The following is a 16,616-nucleotide window of genomic DNA, read 5'->3' on the forward strand; positions in this document are numbered from 1 at the left end:
TGTTGTGTAAATTATATTAACATCCTACATTTGTAACTAATAATGTGAGGAAGTTCTAATGTACACAGCTTAAAGTGTCAGGTAATGAATGCTGTGATTTATAAGCAATATATTACAATGAATTGGTGGTGCATAGACACTTCAACGATCGTGTCTTGTGAGTAACATATACAAGACTTCAAAGCCTATGTGGAAACCCCAGGCTAAAACAATTTTGTCTTCATGATCCTGTTACAAGTGTGAATGCCGTTGCACCAAAAGATCGACTTGTTAATGCTCGATATAACCACTAGACTTATAGAATCCACATGAGGCAGTTAAGCTATGTCACAAACCCAAGCGTTGCGCTGCACAACACAAGGAGACCAAGGGCGCACACCTTGCAACAATCCCCCCCAGCGCAAGCGAGGGGTTTGAACCTGTGACCAAGCTCTGATACCACTTGTTACTAGTGTGATTGCCATTGTACCAAAAGATCGACCTGTTAATGCTCGATACAACCACTAGACTTATAGAATCCACAGGAGGCGGTTAAGCCATGTCACAAACCCGAGCGTTGTGCTGCACAGCACAAGGAGACCAAGGGCGCACACCTTGTAGATCCATGTTTGTACATAGTTGGGAGAACATATGCAGACCATCCAAGAGATGCTTGCAAACAAAGAAGATAAGCTTCAGATCAAGATGAACAGGAAGAGAAAACCATTAAAAATCAATAGATTTGTTCATGCAGAAAATAGGAAACCTAGTTAAGCACTTACATATCTTTTGTCTTCTGCAAATAGAATCCAGCATGGAGATTAAGTGTTATTAAAAATTATTTGTCATGTCCCCTCCTTTATCGTTATATATATCCTAAATGAAGTAATTATTATTATTAATTAATATAATAATTAACAACGAATGATTATTTGAAATTTATTTATTTATTAAATATTATTATTAATATTTGTTACTAATAATATTCTTGAAATATTCAAATAAAAAAATTAATTAATATTATATTATAAACACAATTTATATGATAAATTATACACATTCAAATTACATATTAACATTAAATATTCATTAATATCAAATATTCATAATATTCTTATTAATATTACATATACATCAATATTAAAATTATTTAACTATTTATTAATATTAAATATTCATTAATATTAAATTTACATATTAATCGATGATTGTTGTCTATTACCAGTTTAATAAGTTGCTTTTATCTTGTTGATAGTATTAGTATTTAGAATATAATTTAATTAATAAATATAATGCTATAATATAATATACATACCTCGGTGATTATTTTAAATTTCAGAATCAATTATATTGAAGAAATCAAAGACAACGTTGTGGATTAAAGGCTTCGTGAAGTAATTAGTAAAAGGTAAGAATGATTCCCAATAGGTGCGATTTATGAGAAGTGGCATAAACAGAAATTACCATTGTCTTATTAATAATAAACACAACAACGATTAAGGAAAGAATGATTACCTTCATGAAGTGGCACGATATTACGAAGAGGCCATGTGAGCAATGAATTAGTAATGGAATGGTACGATTAAGTAATGAAGTTTAAATAGTTTAGGTGATGAGGTAGGACATCACTCGTTAGAAAGGGGGTCTCTCTTTAATATGATGATATATAGTTGTAGAAAGGAATTGGAATTAAAAAAAGGGGGTGGGGAGGATACGTAATACTAATGCACCAGAAATCAGTAAATAAGGAATGAAGTGTAGACTAGGTAAAGAACTTGTTTCAGATTTATATAAAGAATTTATGACGGAATTGTGAGAAGTCAGTGATTTAGTTTACGATAGATTTAAGAGGAGAAATAATGGATAAGGAAATAAGAAAACACAAAGGCCTCTGTTATTATATTGTCTGGGAATCACATTGGGGTATGAATCTGAGAATATAATACTATTAACATAATATAGTATGATGCTGTTAACATAAAGTAAAACTAATATGGTATGACACAATTCAATAATATTAATATGACAAGGAAGTTACATAACATAATACTATAATATAATATAATATAATATAATGATGTCAATATAACATAGTGCTGGTAATAGAATATAAAACTGTAATATAAAATAAATTATATAGTACAATAATGTTATTACATGATACAGATAACATAATACAATGTTGTTAATGAAATATAATATAATAATGTCATAATGATAGTTTAATAAATGCTTTCCTATAACTATAGTGTCCCTCTATTGTAATCACTATATATTAAATTTGTGATTCTAGGACACAATCTTAGAAGGTCCCATTAAGGGACATTACATTATTCCTTCTAATACAGGTAAGTTTTACAGTTAAACTGCAATTACTACTGAAAAGTGAAAACTTCACCACACAATGAAATGCATTGATGGCCTCTTATGTAAAAGAGCTAGAAAGAAAACTAAGCTTGTTGCGTTTTTGTAAAGGTACTTAAGGTTCTTGTGTGCCATGGTCTAGCAGAAAGCTAGGAATGATTGTCAAGATAATGACCCAGGTTCGAACACCACTGGGCTAGCTCACTCAGCAATTAGGGGAAAGTGTGAATAAGCAGATCAACCAACTCTGGACATGAAGAGATAGCCCCCAGGCATGGCTTATTAGCCAAAAGATATCAATTATTTGACAACTACTTGTTTAGAAATTGCATATTCTCTAGTTCTAACAGAACAATGAACTAAAACAGCTAAATTTGGTAGAAAGGGTTCACTAAAGTTATCCTGTTAATTATGTGATTATCATTACTATGTTTTGCATTCTGACAAAAACAAAAACAAAAAAAGAAGTTTAACCTGTCTCCATCTCCTGGTCCCACACTGCAAGATGCAAGCACATGTTCTGGAACAAGTGGCCCACTTAAGACTCTATGACCATGTACAGGAGCATGAAAAACATCCTCACTAAGCTTGCAATCTTTATCAGAATTCTTCCTTCTAACCTTGGAACTGTCAAAATAGTCCTGCTGTGTCTGCAAAGTCTCCAATCTTGAATGTCGAGGCATCGTAGACTCCTTCCCAGTCGGGCTACATGCATTGGTCCCATCATCAATAACATCAAAGGACTCCCTGCAAACAAAAGGAGTAGATCCCCAGATTTAAATTAAAAGGAATCAGTTCTATGCTAATTGATATTATTAAATATCGTGTCTATCTTACTTTAATGCAAATCAACTGCCTAAATCACAATAGCAGTATGATTCAAAACTAGTATGCCTAAACTTCTAAAGTAAAGCCATACAATTCCAAGGACAATTCAAAATGAATATTATAACTGATAAAAAAGGAAATGACAACTATTGAACTCACAAGAAATTTATTTGCCCCAAAAATTAGAGACAAATGAATTCAACTCCCTAATTGACAGAAGAGAATAATGGTTGCTATAATTTGATTATCTCATAGATTCCCCAAAAAAATGTGAATCCATAAGAAACGCAGATAATATACGATTGAGAAAGAAAGTTTCTTAAATTCTTTGGCAGAAGTTGAATCCATGATAGGTTTCTTTAGCTTTCATGGAAACAAGAAGAAAGCAAGCAATCTACAGATGAAACATGAAACAAAAATACACAGGCTCTAGTAAAAGTTGCCAATACAGAATACATACTTGAGAAAATTTACTGTCTGAGGTAATAAAGGTGAAGAGAGAGGGGCTGGCCGAACACATATATCATGATCTCCATCCTGCCAAATCTCCATTTATCAGGTTACCTGGGAAGCATTTATACTTTCATCCACAGGGTGAAAAATGCAAATTCTCAATATATGGAAGGCAAATGATTAAATACTGATTTAGTATCTACCCCGACACTTGTAGTCCATCTTCATACATAATGTCATAATGTACTTACCTTACCAATTGACTCCATTTTACGAGAATGAATGGTCCACGGAGAGTCAGAGCTTGGCACCACTCCCATTGATTTCAAATTTTCTCCTGTGGGTTTTGAATCTATTGGATGTTTCTTTGAAGAAGGAACTTCATCATCATCTTGAATCTGACAGAACAGAAAAGAAAGTGTGTTATACCAGGCACAATATCATGATGCATGAAAAACAAAAGAAATTTCTACTTAGTCAAGAATGACTCTGACTGAATTTGTGAATGCATGCAAATATAAGGATGCAAAAGTTTCTTTAAAACATACCAAAGCAGCCTGTGCCTTCAAATCCTCTAAATTGAAATTCCACTCACTGATCCCACGGATGTATTGACTCTAAACAAGATATTTACTTTGGCATGTTAGAAAGAGACTTTAATTTCTAATTTCATCTACCAAGTTACAATAGAAAGCACAAACAGAACGTCTTAGATTTTTTAGGTATTAAGTTTCATGGAGAGAAGAATATTTTTAAAGCACACAAATTATATAGAAACATATCATAAACAAGAGCTTATCTCCTTGAACAATCAGTAATATAAAATTATAGACAGAGAAAGATAACTCACTTCTGCAATTTTTAAGTTTGAAAGCATCCAATTTGTAAATCATGTCAAGCACAAAGCATATACTTAGACATAGATGAGAACAAGAAAACATCCACAAATACATGTATTTTTCTTCAAAAGCAGAAAATGCATGTGCTCCAAAGCACAAGGCATAGCGAAGGTTTATAAGCATTATCATCGCTTGTTTTTTATTTTATTGAGGATGAAAATTCATGAAGGATAAGGGGTATTGCAAGACCTTGTGAGCATTATCTTACATATTTTCTTCTATTGAAACGGGAACCAGGTAAATAGTTTCAAAGTTCACATTGCTATTTCTATCAACCAGTTTCTTGTCACAACAGGTAGAAATCCCTAGATTCAAAAGCCAGAGTAAATGAGTCACAAAATGATGGAATTGTAAAGATTGCATGAAATGATAACGATAATATTTGATATGCTAGACACACTTTAGTGGACATACACTCTATTCCTTGGACAGTTGCAGCATGGGCCCTCTGCATTTTACAATATATAAAACCCTCAATATTTTCATACACCTTAAGTGCCAGGGAGGTATCCTGATTTTTCTTATACAGATCTAAAGAACTTTGCAAAAAATTTCATCTGCTTGCAATTGAGAAATTTCTTTTGACATTTTGATGAATTGCTAGCTGCATTTTGTTACGTTTGAAATTATTCGTTATGATTTAAGATCTTATTGGGCACTTAGAAGCACAATTAATACAAGAGTATTTGGTAAAAACTGATAAAATTAATGAATCAACAAAACGTTCATTTATAGTTTACAAAGGCACAATGTTTCTATTAAGAAACAATCATCTGAATTAGAAAGAATCTAATATGTACAAAATTTACAATATTGACCATTAAACTGAAATAGAAAGATAATACGAAGATATTATACTAATACCCTCCCTTAATGGTCAATCTGTCTACTACACCAAGTTGCCCCCTGAACCTAACAAACTTATCTGGATGTAGGGACTTGGTGAGGATATTTGTAGTCTGGTCCTCAGTAGGAACATACTGCAAATTCACGGATCCATCTTCAACCAGCTTGCAGATAAAGTGACAATGAAGCTCAACATGCTCGGTCCGCTCATGGAAGACTGGATTTCTAGCAAGTTTCAGCACCCCTTGATTATCACAGAAGAGGGGTGTAGGACCATCTTGAGGCAATTGGATGTCCAAAAGCATCCTTTGAAGCCAAACTGCCTCACAAGCTGCTTTGATTGTTCCTCGATATTCAGCTTCGGTCAAGGAAAGAGCTACGGCCTGCTGCTTCTTACTGGTCCAAGTGACCACCTGTACCCAAACTGAAGACATATCCAGATGTGGACTTTCTATCATCAACATAGCCTGCCCAATCCGAATCTGTGAAACTGATGAGTTTGGGATCTTTGGTCCGTCCATAAAGGATACCAAAGTCTGAAGTGCCCTTGACATAGCGCAGGATCCGCCTCGCTGCAGCCCAATGATCTGATGTAGGAGTTGTCATGAAGCGGGATATGTAACTCACTGCATAACTTAGATCAAGTCTAGTGGAGGTGAGAGAGATTAAACTGCCCACTAGTTGCCTGAAATCCGATTCATTCTCAACTGGAGAACCAAATTTGGCCAACAACTTCAGGCCTTTCTCCATAGGTGTAGATGTCGGTTTGCAGTCCTACATTCGGAACTTGTCTAGCAGAGCCCTAACATATTTGGACTAAGAGATGAAGATGCCATGAGACTGCTGCCAAACCTCAACACTTAGGTAGTAATGCAAAAGCCCAAGGTCGGTCATGTCAAAACACTTGAATAAATTTTGCTTGATTCCCTGAATCAAAGATGCCAAGCTGCCAACAATGATTAGATCATCAACATAGATAACCAAAATGATGATATCACTGCTAGTAGTCTTTACATACAGATTTGAGTCAGAAGGACTCCTCTGGAAACCCTGATCTGTGAGGTACTTATCAATTTTCATGTACCATGCCCGAGGAGCCTGTTTCAGGCCGTAGAGTGCTTTCACCAGTTTGAGTACCTGGTGTTCTTTTCCGGCAACCTCGAATCCAGGAGGTTGCGTCATGTAAACCTCTTCCTGTAACTCACCATTCAAGAAGGCACTCTTGACGTCCATTTGATGGACCTTCCAACCACACTGAGCTGCCATGGCTAGGACTATGGTGATCATCTAAGTTGTCGAAGCAAAGGTCTCCACATAATCAATTCCTTCATGTTAAGAGAAGCCTTTTGCAACGAGATGAGCCTTGTACTTATCCAAAGTACAATCAGACTTGTATTTGACCTTAAAAACCCATTTGCATCCAATGGGCTTCTTCCTTGAAGGAAGATCTGATAGAACCCAACTGTTATTTTTTAGCAAGCTCTGGTGTTCAGTTGCCATAGCTTGTTCCCACTCAAGTATCCCTTTCGCCTCTGAGTATGTTGTGGTTCATACACACTGTGAATGTTGGCCATGAGAGCAAAATTGACATAATCAAGCCGTTTACTCTTCTTCCAAGCAATTCTACCCTTGATGAGCTCATCATCATGAAGATCGGCAATTGTCTTAGCCCACCATTTAGGTTGGAGAGTAGAAGTGCCAACATTAGATGTACGGGGTGCAACAGGATCGGGTTCATCAAACAAAAGATCAGAGGAATCCTAGGGAAAGTTAGGTGGAGCAGCTACGCGTCTAGGGGATCCTGCAGGAGAAAGAATCGGTGAAGGTGCAGGAGTTGAAACAGCTAGAACCCTCCCATTAGGTGGACCTAATAGAAGACGGACACCCAAGTCTAAAGCCTTCAAAGGCTGATCCTCTAAATCCATAAGTGGAGGAGAGAGCTGAAATGGCCCTCATTCCTCATCAAAAACCACGTCACAACTGAAGATGATACGATATATCTCGATGTCAACCAGTCGATAAGCTTTGTGATTATCACTATAGCCGGTGAGCATGAATTTCTAGCTCTTGGCATCCAACTTGGTGCGCTTAGCATCGGGGATCCAAACAAAAGCAGTGGAGCCAAAAACTTTCCAATGACTGATTTTGGGCTTGTGACCTGACAAGGCCTCTTCCTGAGTTTTCTTCTTCACAACCACAGTAGCAGACCGAATCAGAAGATACACTGTAGTGTTAACTGCTTCAGCCCAAAATTTCTTCAGTACACTCTTGTGCTCAAGCATAGATCGCGTCATTTCAATAATCGTGTAGTTTCTCTGCTCAATGACACTATTTTGCTGAGGGGTGTAATGTGTAGTGAGTTGGCGCTTGATGCCATGTTGTTCACAAAAATAGGAGAAAGCTGAATAACAGAATTCTCCCCCAATGTCAGACCGAAGAGTAATAATATGATTGCCAGACTCTTTTTAAACTAATGCTTTGAACTTTTGAAACACAACAAACACCTCTGATTTCTGATGAAGAAAATACACCCACATTTTTCTACTATATTCATCAACAAAAAGAAGAAAATACCTGGACTCAGTAACAGGAGTAGCCATAGGTCCACAGATATTAGCATGGACAAGTTGTAGTACCTTAGAGGCTCTCCAGGAGTCACCATCCGAAAACGGAGTCCGATGCTGCTTGCTAGCTTGACATGCTCCGCAAACTCCGAGGTTCTGGGTTTGAATTTATGGCAATCCAATGATAAGATCTTCCCGAACAAGCTAAGCAAGATAGTACAAATTGAAGTGCCCATAACGCTGATGCCAAAGTGTACTAACAGAGGAGTGCTTGGCTGCCATGGCAAGCTCTTGAGAATCACCATAATCAACTAGTCTAAATAGACCATGATCCTCAAGACCCACAACAATAGTTGTTTGAGTCTCTTGATCAATGATACTGCACTGATGTGAACTGAAGGTCATCTCGAGCCAAGGGGAATGTCTCAAATCTGACTAACTGAGAGAAGGTTGAGTTCCATTCCTAGAACACAATACACATTGGGGAAAATCAATTTCCTCCCTCCAGACTGAAACTGCACATCGCCCTTTCCGACAACGGTGTACTCTTCCCTTCCTCCAAAAATAACTGAATCTGAGTAAGGCTGAAAATCAGTGAACCAATCCCGATAATGAGTGAAGTGCCGTGAAGCACTTGAATCTATATACCAGGCAGAGGATTTGACATGGTCTACAGGTCTTTTAGCCATGAAGGCGTAAAAGGCGGACTCGCTATGTTTAGTGTGCTGCGCTACATTTGCTTTCGGTTGCAAACCACTTTGCTTAGCCTGTGTAGCCAAGCGTTTACGACACTCAAGTTTCATATGACCATACTTATGGCAGTAATTGCACTGAACATTTTTCTTCTTCAAGCCTTCTGATGACGGAGCAGAGGGTTTCTGCTAAGAAGACTAAGAAGACTATAATTTGCCTTTATCCTTCAAAAAGGATTTGGCTGCAAATGCTTGTTCTGTGGAGGGAGCTGGTATTGCTACCGAACTGTTGCTTCCATCGACCTTGTTGTAGAAGTTTAGTGCATAGATTAGCGAACTTCAAATGAACACCAGTTGAAGTGATGTTGAGAGTTTCGACAACTCGTACGACTTTGATAAGCTCTTCAAAGTGATCACGACCATGTCCTCCATTTTCCAGCCAATGGCTTCTAACCGGTCACGGATTTCCTTCATCCCATTGAGATAATCCTAAAGGGATTTTCTCTCATCCATGAAAAAAGAGAAGAGCATATTTTTTAGAAAGAAGGCTCTGCTCTTATCAAACATCTCTTGCAGCGTCTTGAGATGCTCCCATATCTCGGCAGCTGTTTTGCTAGAAGGTATGTGAGGAAGCTGATCATCGTTCACTGAGAGCTTGATGAGCATGACAGCTTCAAGATTTTGCTCATCGAACTTGGTTTGATCAGGACTAGCTGCAAAAGGGCGTTGGACTTTGCCAAGAACCAACTTATCAATAACACGATAATCATAAATGGTGACCATCCGCTATTTCCAGGTATTGTAGTTTTTGTCGTTGAATTTCTGACCCCCCTCAAGAAGAATATTTATGAGGTGCCATTACTGAAAATGGAGGTCAAAGCAGATTGACCAAATAATGGCACAAATATCGAGGCAACGATGCATGAAATCGCGTATACGCAACACATGCAAGAAAACGGAAGCATAAAACTAGCACTGATTTCGAGGTGGAATGAAGAAAATTTCCAGCACGTATCCTCAAGTATGGATTTCTGAGCACTCGGAAAATTCTAACAAATACCCAGAAAAGATTTCGAAAAAACCCAAGTAACAAATTTTTGAGAATTATTTTCTGAAAAAACCCTGGCCGCTAAGAAATTACTGAGGGTTCAAAATAAACCCTAGGTGGCTACAAACATGGAAGAATATGCAGAAAAACCCTTGTCGCCAAAAAAATCATAGGTCATGCAAAAACGTCGTCAGAAAAAAATGCGCCTAGAAACAGTTGCAGAACAAGAAAACACGAGATCGCGAAATAAATCGTGTCAAATCCCGAGTTGTTGCAAAAGACAAGCGTGTGATATTGGAGTCGCGATTTTTCAGATTGGGAGCCAAAGAGAAATCGCGTGCGCAAAAAAAAAAACGGAAAAACAAAGTTGAAGGTCGTTGGGTTTTGAAAATGCAGAAGAAACCGATGCGAACATAACGCGAAGGACTCATTGCACATAAAGAAGGCGAGGAGAAACCCGCTGCATGCAGTCATGGGTTGCAGAAATGCCTGTGAAAAAAAGAAAACACATGCGAGTTAAATCGTGTGTGATCCATAGGAGTCATGAACACACGGGAACACAAAAACAAAGATGGAGATTCGCGTGAAGCCAACCACGAACCTAGGTCAGAGATAACAAACAAATCGCGTGGGCTTTGGTAGCCGAAAAAGAATGGACGCGAATCTGACCCACAAACACACACACAGGCTCCAGACAGGTAGCAGAAAACCCTAGTCGAGTTTTTGAAAACAGTACGAAAAAATTCTTTACGAAAAAATTTCACTAAATAAAAATTTAGGATTATAAATTTTTCAAAAAAAATTTGCTTGTGCTCTGATACCATAATACAAGAGTATTTGGTAAAAACTAATAAAATTAATGAAAGAACAAAACGTTCATTTATAGTTTATAAAGGCACGATGTGTCTATTAAGAAACAATCGTCTGAATTAGAAAGAATCTAATATGTAAAAAATTTACAATATTGACCATTAAACTGAAATAGAAAGATAATACGAAGATATTATACTAATAATAATATGTTTTGACATGCCTCCATGACTTGGATTTGCTTCCATGCAAGCACTAACATTTTGGAATGTGATTGGTAACAAGGACAAAGAAATCATTCTAAAAATATAAGTAACAAAAATCTCGCCAGGAGACAAGTAGGCAGTTGAATGCACATTGTCAAAAATAAAAATGCCAAAACTATATCATTTTTGTGGCTATAAGAAGCTCAAGCCCAGAAAAAAATTGGTTAACAAGATCATTGAAAAGGTTTCACGTCCTTCATTTCCAGACTCTAAACAAAATAGATTTGCAGTTGAAAATATATACCATTGCTCAAAATAATGTTATAGGTATAGCTTATCTATGAATTTGAGTACCTTCCAGCCCACAAAGAAAAGCAGAAGATAGGATACGCAAAATGCTTTCATGTACTTAAACCTTGTAAATGAATTGGATTAGCAAGATATATGTTCTAGCACTACTGCAATTATCTTGCACTGAAGCTCTCAGTTTATAATGAGAAATCTAGGTTCCCTGTCTGACAAAACCTAGACTTGATCATCACATCAGTAATCAAGATTGTACAAATGTTTTTGTTTCAGAAAGCTGCAAGAAACAACTCAGAAGATCCCTGTATATCTCTTTCTCTGTTATGATTCTCTACTCCGTCAAAAACCAGTGTTATTGCAGCTGAGTCATAATTCAAATACACACGACCATGTCTATTTACATAATTTTACTACGAAACCGGGGACGCGTCCCCTATCTGAAAACCCCCGTCCCAGTCCCGGGGACGTTTTGGGGACTTGGGGACTTGGGGACGGCCAAGGGACGTCCCCCCCCCCCCTCCCCCCAAATTGTCAGAATTTTGAGGGGACGTCCCCGAAACGGGGGGGCGACTTCCCTAGCTGTGGGGGACATCTGTACGTCCCGGGGACAGCTAGGCGCGGATTGGGGACGGCTAGACGTCCCCCACATCTAGGGCTAGGGAAAAATATTAAAAAAATAAAAAAAAGTCATATTTTCAAAAAAATTTAATTTTTCTAACATGGGCCCTCTATCAATTCAAATTTTTCAAAATAGTTATCAAAAATTATTGAAAATACGACTATCTATATTTTTCTAACATAGGCCCTCTATATTGAAAAAATTTAAAAAACGACTATCAATTTTTTTATTATTGAATTTGAATAGTTATGAAATCAAAATACAACTATCTATATTTTTCTAACATGGGCCCTCTATCAAAAATTAAAAGGCAACATTAAATTTATTAATTCATATCAAATATTTATTTTAAATTAATTCATATTATAAATTTTAAAATTTATACATAGAAAATAAATTAAATAATAAAATATTAAATAATAAATATTATACTTTGCTTTTTAGTATTTACTTAGTACTATTTTGATTTCCATATCGCAATTGACAATGAAACAATATGGCAACAGTGTAGCCTTTGGGCATTTTGTATGTTATTTCTTTAATATCTATTATGATATGCATATTGACAATGTGAATGAATTGAAATTCTGAATTATGAGTGCATATTGAGTATTGAGTCTATTGATAATGTTGTATGTTCGATGTTTGCATTCTAAAATGTTTTCATAGTATCATACACATGCTTTATCCATGTTTTCATATGAATATAATGTATAGATGCATGTTTTCATATGAAAATTTAGAATTTTCCTATATATTTTAATTTTCCCTATATTTTATATAGCCGTCCCCTTTTCCGTCCACCCCCCATCCTCAAATTTGGCAAAAAAAATTGCCGTCCCGGAAACTTGGGGTAACGTAGTAATTTTATGAATTGTCTACCATTGATATGATCTTCAATTTATATTGTCACTTCATGTCTTCACTGTTCGGTACTGATTATTCTGAATGCACTTCAACCACTAATGCTATTCCACTTGATTTGTGTCTCCATCGATTTGTGTCTCCATCGCCACATGAATCTTTAGGAAACTTCTGTGCTTAATGATCTTAATTCTTCAACATATTTCAAGTGCTTTGGCCAAAGCCATGTATTCATTGAAATAGATGAATGTTGCCTAACAAAATTATATTAATATGTTTCTCTGCCATATCTTGATAGTAGGACATTGCATATTCATGTTAGATATGCATATAGATATGTCAGGTTGCACCGAAGTTCCCGCCTATTGTTTCTAGGTTGCTAGGCAATTCGTGCTTGGTTGGGTATTCTTCGTGTTAGTAAGAATTCCAGGGAAGCATAAGCTTCGTGGTGGGCAGAAAAGCACTTAAACCATGTTCTCATCTCTTGGATTTGTGAATGACTGTGTGGGTTGGTGGTGGTTGGAGACTTCATCGATTATATTTCATATATTATTACTTGTATTTGTACAACATTATTTGTAAGGTGGTGGCTATATGGCATGAGAACCTAAGTTGTACTATTTATATATCTCATTTCATGTGCTAACACCTGGATTAAACACTTTTACATGTGAGATGTAATATGGCATTTTTAAATATAATGAAGGTGTATCATTTCATTTCCTTGCTAATGGAAAAATTAAGTTATATATTTGATTTTGTAATATAGTTCAAGGTTGTGTACCTTACACCATAGAGTTCCACTTCTGAGGGGCATAGGGTTTCCCAATCTAAGTTAATCCCATGTTTTGTTCGTCACGATGATTTTCTGTATTTCTTTTACTTTTAGTCATCTTTTACTTTGTAGCTTCTGTGGAGACATTTCTTTGATTCCTCTTGTCATTGTCTCTAGTTGTATCTCTTAGTCTCCTTGACTTGTTTTGGTCACTTGTGGAAATTAATATAATTTATTTCTCTTTCTTTCTACTTCAACATTTTCAATATCAGGTATCAGTCTTTTCCTAAACAAAAAATGTCTTGTTTCAGTAAATATATGTATGCTTTTGCATGGAGCTATCACACAAACACCATATCATATTTGTAAGTCCCTAAAAAACTGTCATGTCCATACTAGAGTTCATAACTAATAGTTAAAATGAGGGAAAATTGGCAGGAATCAAACCATTTCCCAATTTTTTTGCTATCAAAGTCGTGAGTCTTTCAAATCATATGAAACAATTTTCTGGTTATTTCCAAGCAATAAGTCATGATGTTTATCTGATTAAACCATGAAAAAATATATGTTCTAGATTTTTGGCAATACATCTGCAAAAAATTGTGATTTTTCTGCACGTTATTTTCTTTTTAAACCTCAACAGTATTTTTTCTATTTTTTCAAAAGCCCTAACCCAATTTTTTCCCAATCAAATCACACATTTTGAAAAAGTATTTATCTTTCGGTTTGCTGATTTATTCCTGCAAATGATTTCTGCTACTCTAGTCCATGACTCCATAGTCATCCTAAAAACTTGCTAATTTTTTTTGTCATAAAATGTGACAAATAAATAAGGCATATCTTATATTAAGCCTATTTTATGCAATGAGTATAGTGGACTGCCAATATCTTCAACCCACTCTTTATGAGGTAGATGATATATTGCAATCCCACCTAACATAAAATGAACCTTTTCTCTACCAAAATATCACACAAACAATAATTAAAAGAACAAGACATGTAATGTCATAAGCACAATACAAGACTTAGATTTTGTCTGCTATAATAACCAAGTCGTACATAGACCACCAAGATGACTATATTTTGATTAATACAATTGGCTAGTTTCTTATAAAACCTTTCGAATTCAGTTATTACCAAGCACTAGGAGCCTTCTTTGACCTAAAGTAGGACCCTTTAATAGCCTACAAGCAGATGTTCTTTACCTTTCACTTGAAACCTTATTGTAGCTGCATATACACTTCCAAATTCAAATCTCCATTTAAATATGCACTTTTAAATATAAATTTAATGGAGCTTCCAACAAAATTGAGCCGCTAAAGCAAAGATCAATTTTGCTCTCACCACCTATGTAGTTAAGGAAAAAAATTAATTGAAATATGTTACTTCCTTTAGCTCTTGGTCAGCAGCCTAACATTAAGCTTGTCAATAAGTCCATCTATTTTGTATTCTAAGTGATACACCCATTTGCACTCTATTACTTGCTTTCTAAGAGGCGGCCCAGTTAACATTCAAGAAAAGTAGCCAAAGTTAGACTAAACATGAACTATGGATTCACCTTACAGCAATTGCAGATAAGTTCTCAGTTTCCATGTTTGAAATGTATTCGATATAGTAATGTTGCTGGTTAAAAAATGTAGATTTCACACAATGTTCATGAGGTGAGAACCATGGTAGCATTACAATCCATAAACTTGTAATTAATCGCAAGTAATCATCACCCAACTCATTTGCTGTGCCATTTCCCAAGTTTTTCCTGAGTTTTTCAAAATGCGTTTCTAAAATATTTTATTTATACCTTTCTTTTCTGGGTTACAATTACTTGACTATTGAAGTGGTGGCTCAAAATTAATTATTGCTGGCACCGCAAACCTAGTTTTACAGCCTACAATAACTCGAATCTGAACTCTATGTAACTATAACAATGATACCAGTATTCCACTCAAATGGGGCATACTCAGTGCTACCTTGTATATCACACCCACAATTCCATTGTTGCAGGAAAGTGCTGGTACTAGTTTCTTTGGTGATATATTTTCTGTCATCCCATGTGGGTCAAGATCAATGTTCGCACTATCACACAAACCAACCATAACTGATGGATGTTCCACGACATTCTCTTCCCTTTGCACCACAGTCTTTTCATATATTCATGCATAGATAGGAATAGGAGAGAAAGATAGACAGTCATTCATCTCTTTAAAATATTGCCATGTAGAAGCCCTTGAGATTAATAAAAATTTATTGCAATTCTACACCTTTCTTATCTCTCATTTCTGAATGCCATTTCAACTTGTGAATCCTTGAGTGATATTTGCTTCCGTGTATAGCCCATCTTAATTCTAGCAAGTTATAGCACATCTACTATCCACCAGATATTATTTTGGATCCTGATAATTTTGGAGAGTGAATAGTCAAAACACAAGATGACATGTTAAAGAATCCTCAGAATTCATTTATGGTCAAATGCAGCACTATAGTCATGTGTTGTATGGAAAAAGTTTCTTGTAGGTAAAATTATTCCTGTGCAGGGACTTTTGCTATGTTCTCTACACTCAGAGCAGGCTCCATATCCAGGTCCAGTTCAAATCTGATTTAGGATCCAGGTCAATCCAGCCAGGGATTTGAACAGGGGCCATGATTTTACTTTTTGATTTGTCCCAAGCAAATCCAAACCAACCTTTTTCAGTATTTTGCAGAACACAAAATGAATCTGCTTGATTTTGACAACTTTTTTGAAAATTGCTTCTTTTTTTTTAATCATTTGAGACCTTTGGCTATTATTGACACACATGTAGTCATAGTCAGTGTGGGTTTGGTGGGTCTTTCAACCTCATATGAGCTAACAAAAACCCTGAGGTGAAGATCATCATAAAAGAGCAGTCAGTGAGCCCTTGCAGCAGCAGTGCCTGGTTGGGTGGGAAGCATTTTCTGCCATGATTATCCACAAGCCTGCCCACATCCTTCTGGCCAAGATCTCCTTTGGCAACAAATGTATTCTCAATTGTCATTTCTCATTGCCACCCCCTGTTAATTCAATGTTTTTCTACCATGGCAGGATAAACTTTAGGTTATATGGATTCCAAATAATTTTAGGTTTGACATTTAGGTTTTAACTTTTAAATATAGACATTGTATGGCTGTTAGGGGGTTTTAAGTTTTGATTTTAAATTTAAATATTTATTAAAATTTATAAATTTTTATACTATTATTAATTATATCTAAGCTAGTTTTAAATTTTTATTTTTTTAGATTTATCTATTTTTAAGTACTTTTATATTTACCCCGTTAATGGGGTTGGTAGAGCTGAGTTCCAAGCCAACCATGGCAAAGCAAAGTGGATGCCCCCCTATTTGGGTGGCA

At 36.0% G+C, this 16,616-nt stretch overlaps 1 protein-coding gene across 2 annotated transcripts in view; it reads right to left on the reverse strand.

Moving 5' to 3' along the window:
* Positions 1 to 16,616, reverse strand: part of LOC131033809 (serine/threonine-protein kinase BLUS1) — a 191,948-nt gene that overhangs the window by 79,217 nt on the left and 96,115 nt on the right. For both annotated transcript variants that reach the window (XM_057965094.2, XM_057965095.2), the window contains exons 11-14: positions 4,173 to 4,241; positions 3,876 to 4,022; positions 3,632 to 3,708; positions 2,818 to 3,090 (exon numbers count right to left, since the gene is read on the reverse strand). In XM_057965094.2, coding sequence (XP_057821077.2) covers positions 2,818 to 3,090; positions 3,632 to 3,708; positions 3,876 to 4,022; positions 4,173 to 4,241 — 566 coding nt within the window. The remainder of the gene's footprint in view (positions 1 to 2,817; positions 3,091 to 3,631; positions 3,709 to 3,875; positions 4,023 to 4,172; positions 4,242 to 16,616) is intronic.

Source organism: Cryptomeria japonica, chromosome 3 (genome assembly GCF_030272615.1).
Source record: "Cryptomeria japonica chromosome 3, Sugi_1.0, whole genome shotgun sequence".
NCBI classification, from domain to species: domain Eukaryota; kingdom Viridiplantae; phylum Streptophyta; class Pinopsida; order Cupressales; family Cupressaceae; genus Cryptomeria; species Cryptomeria japonica.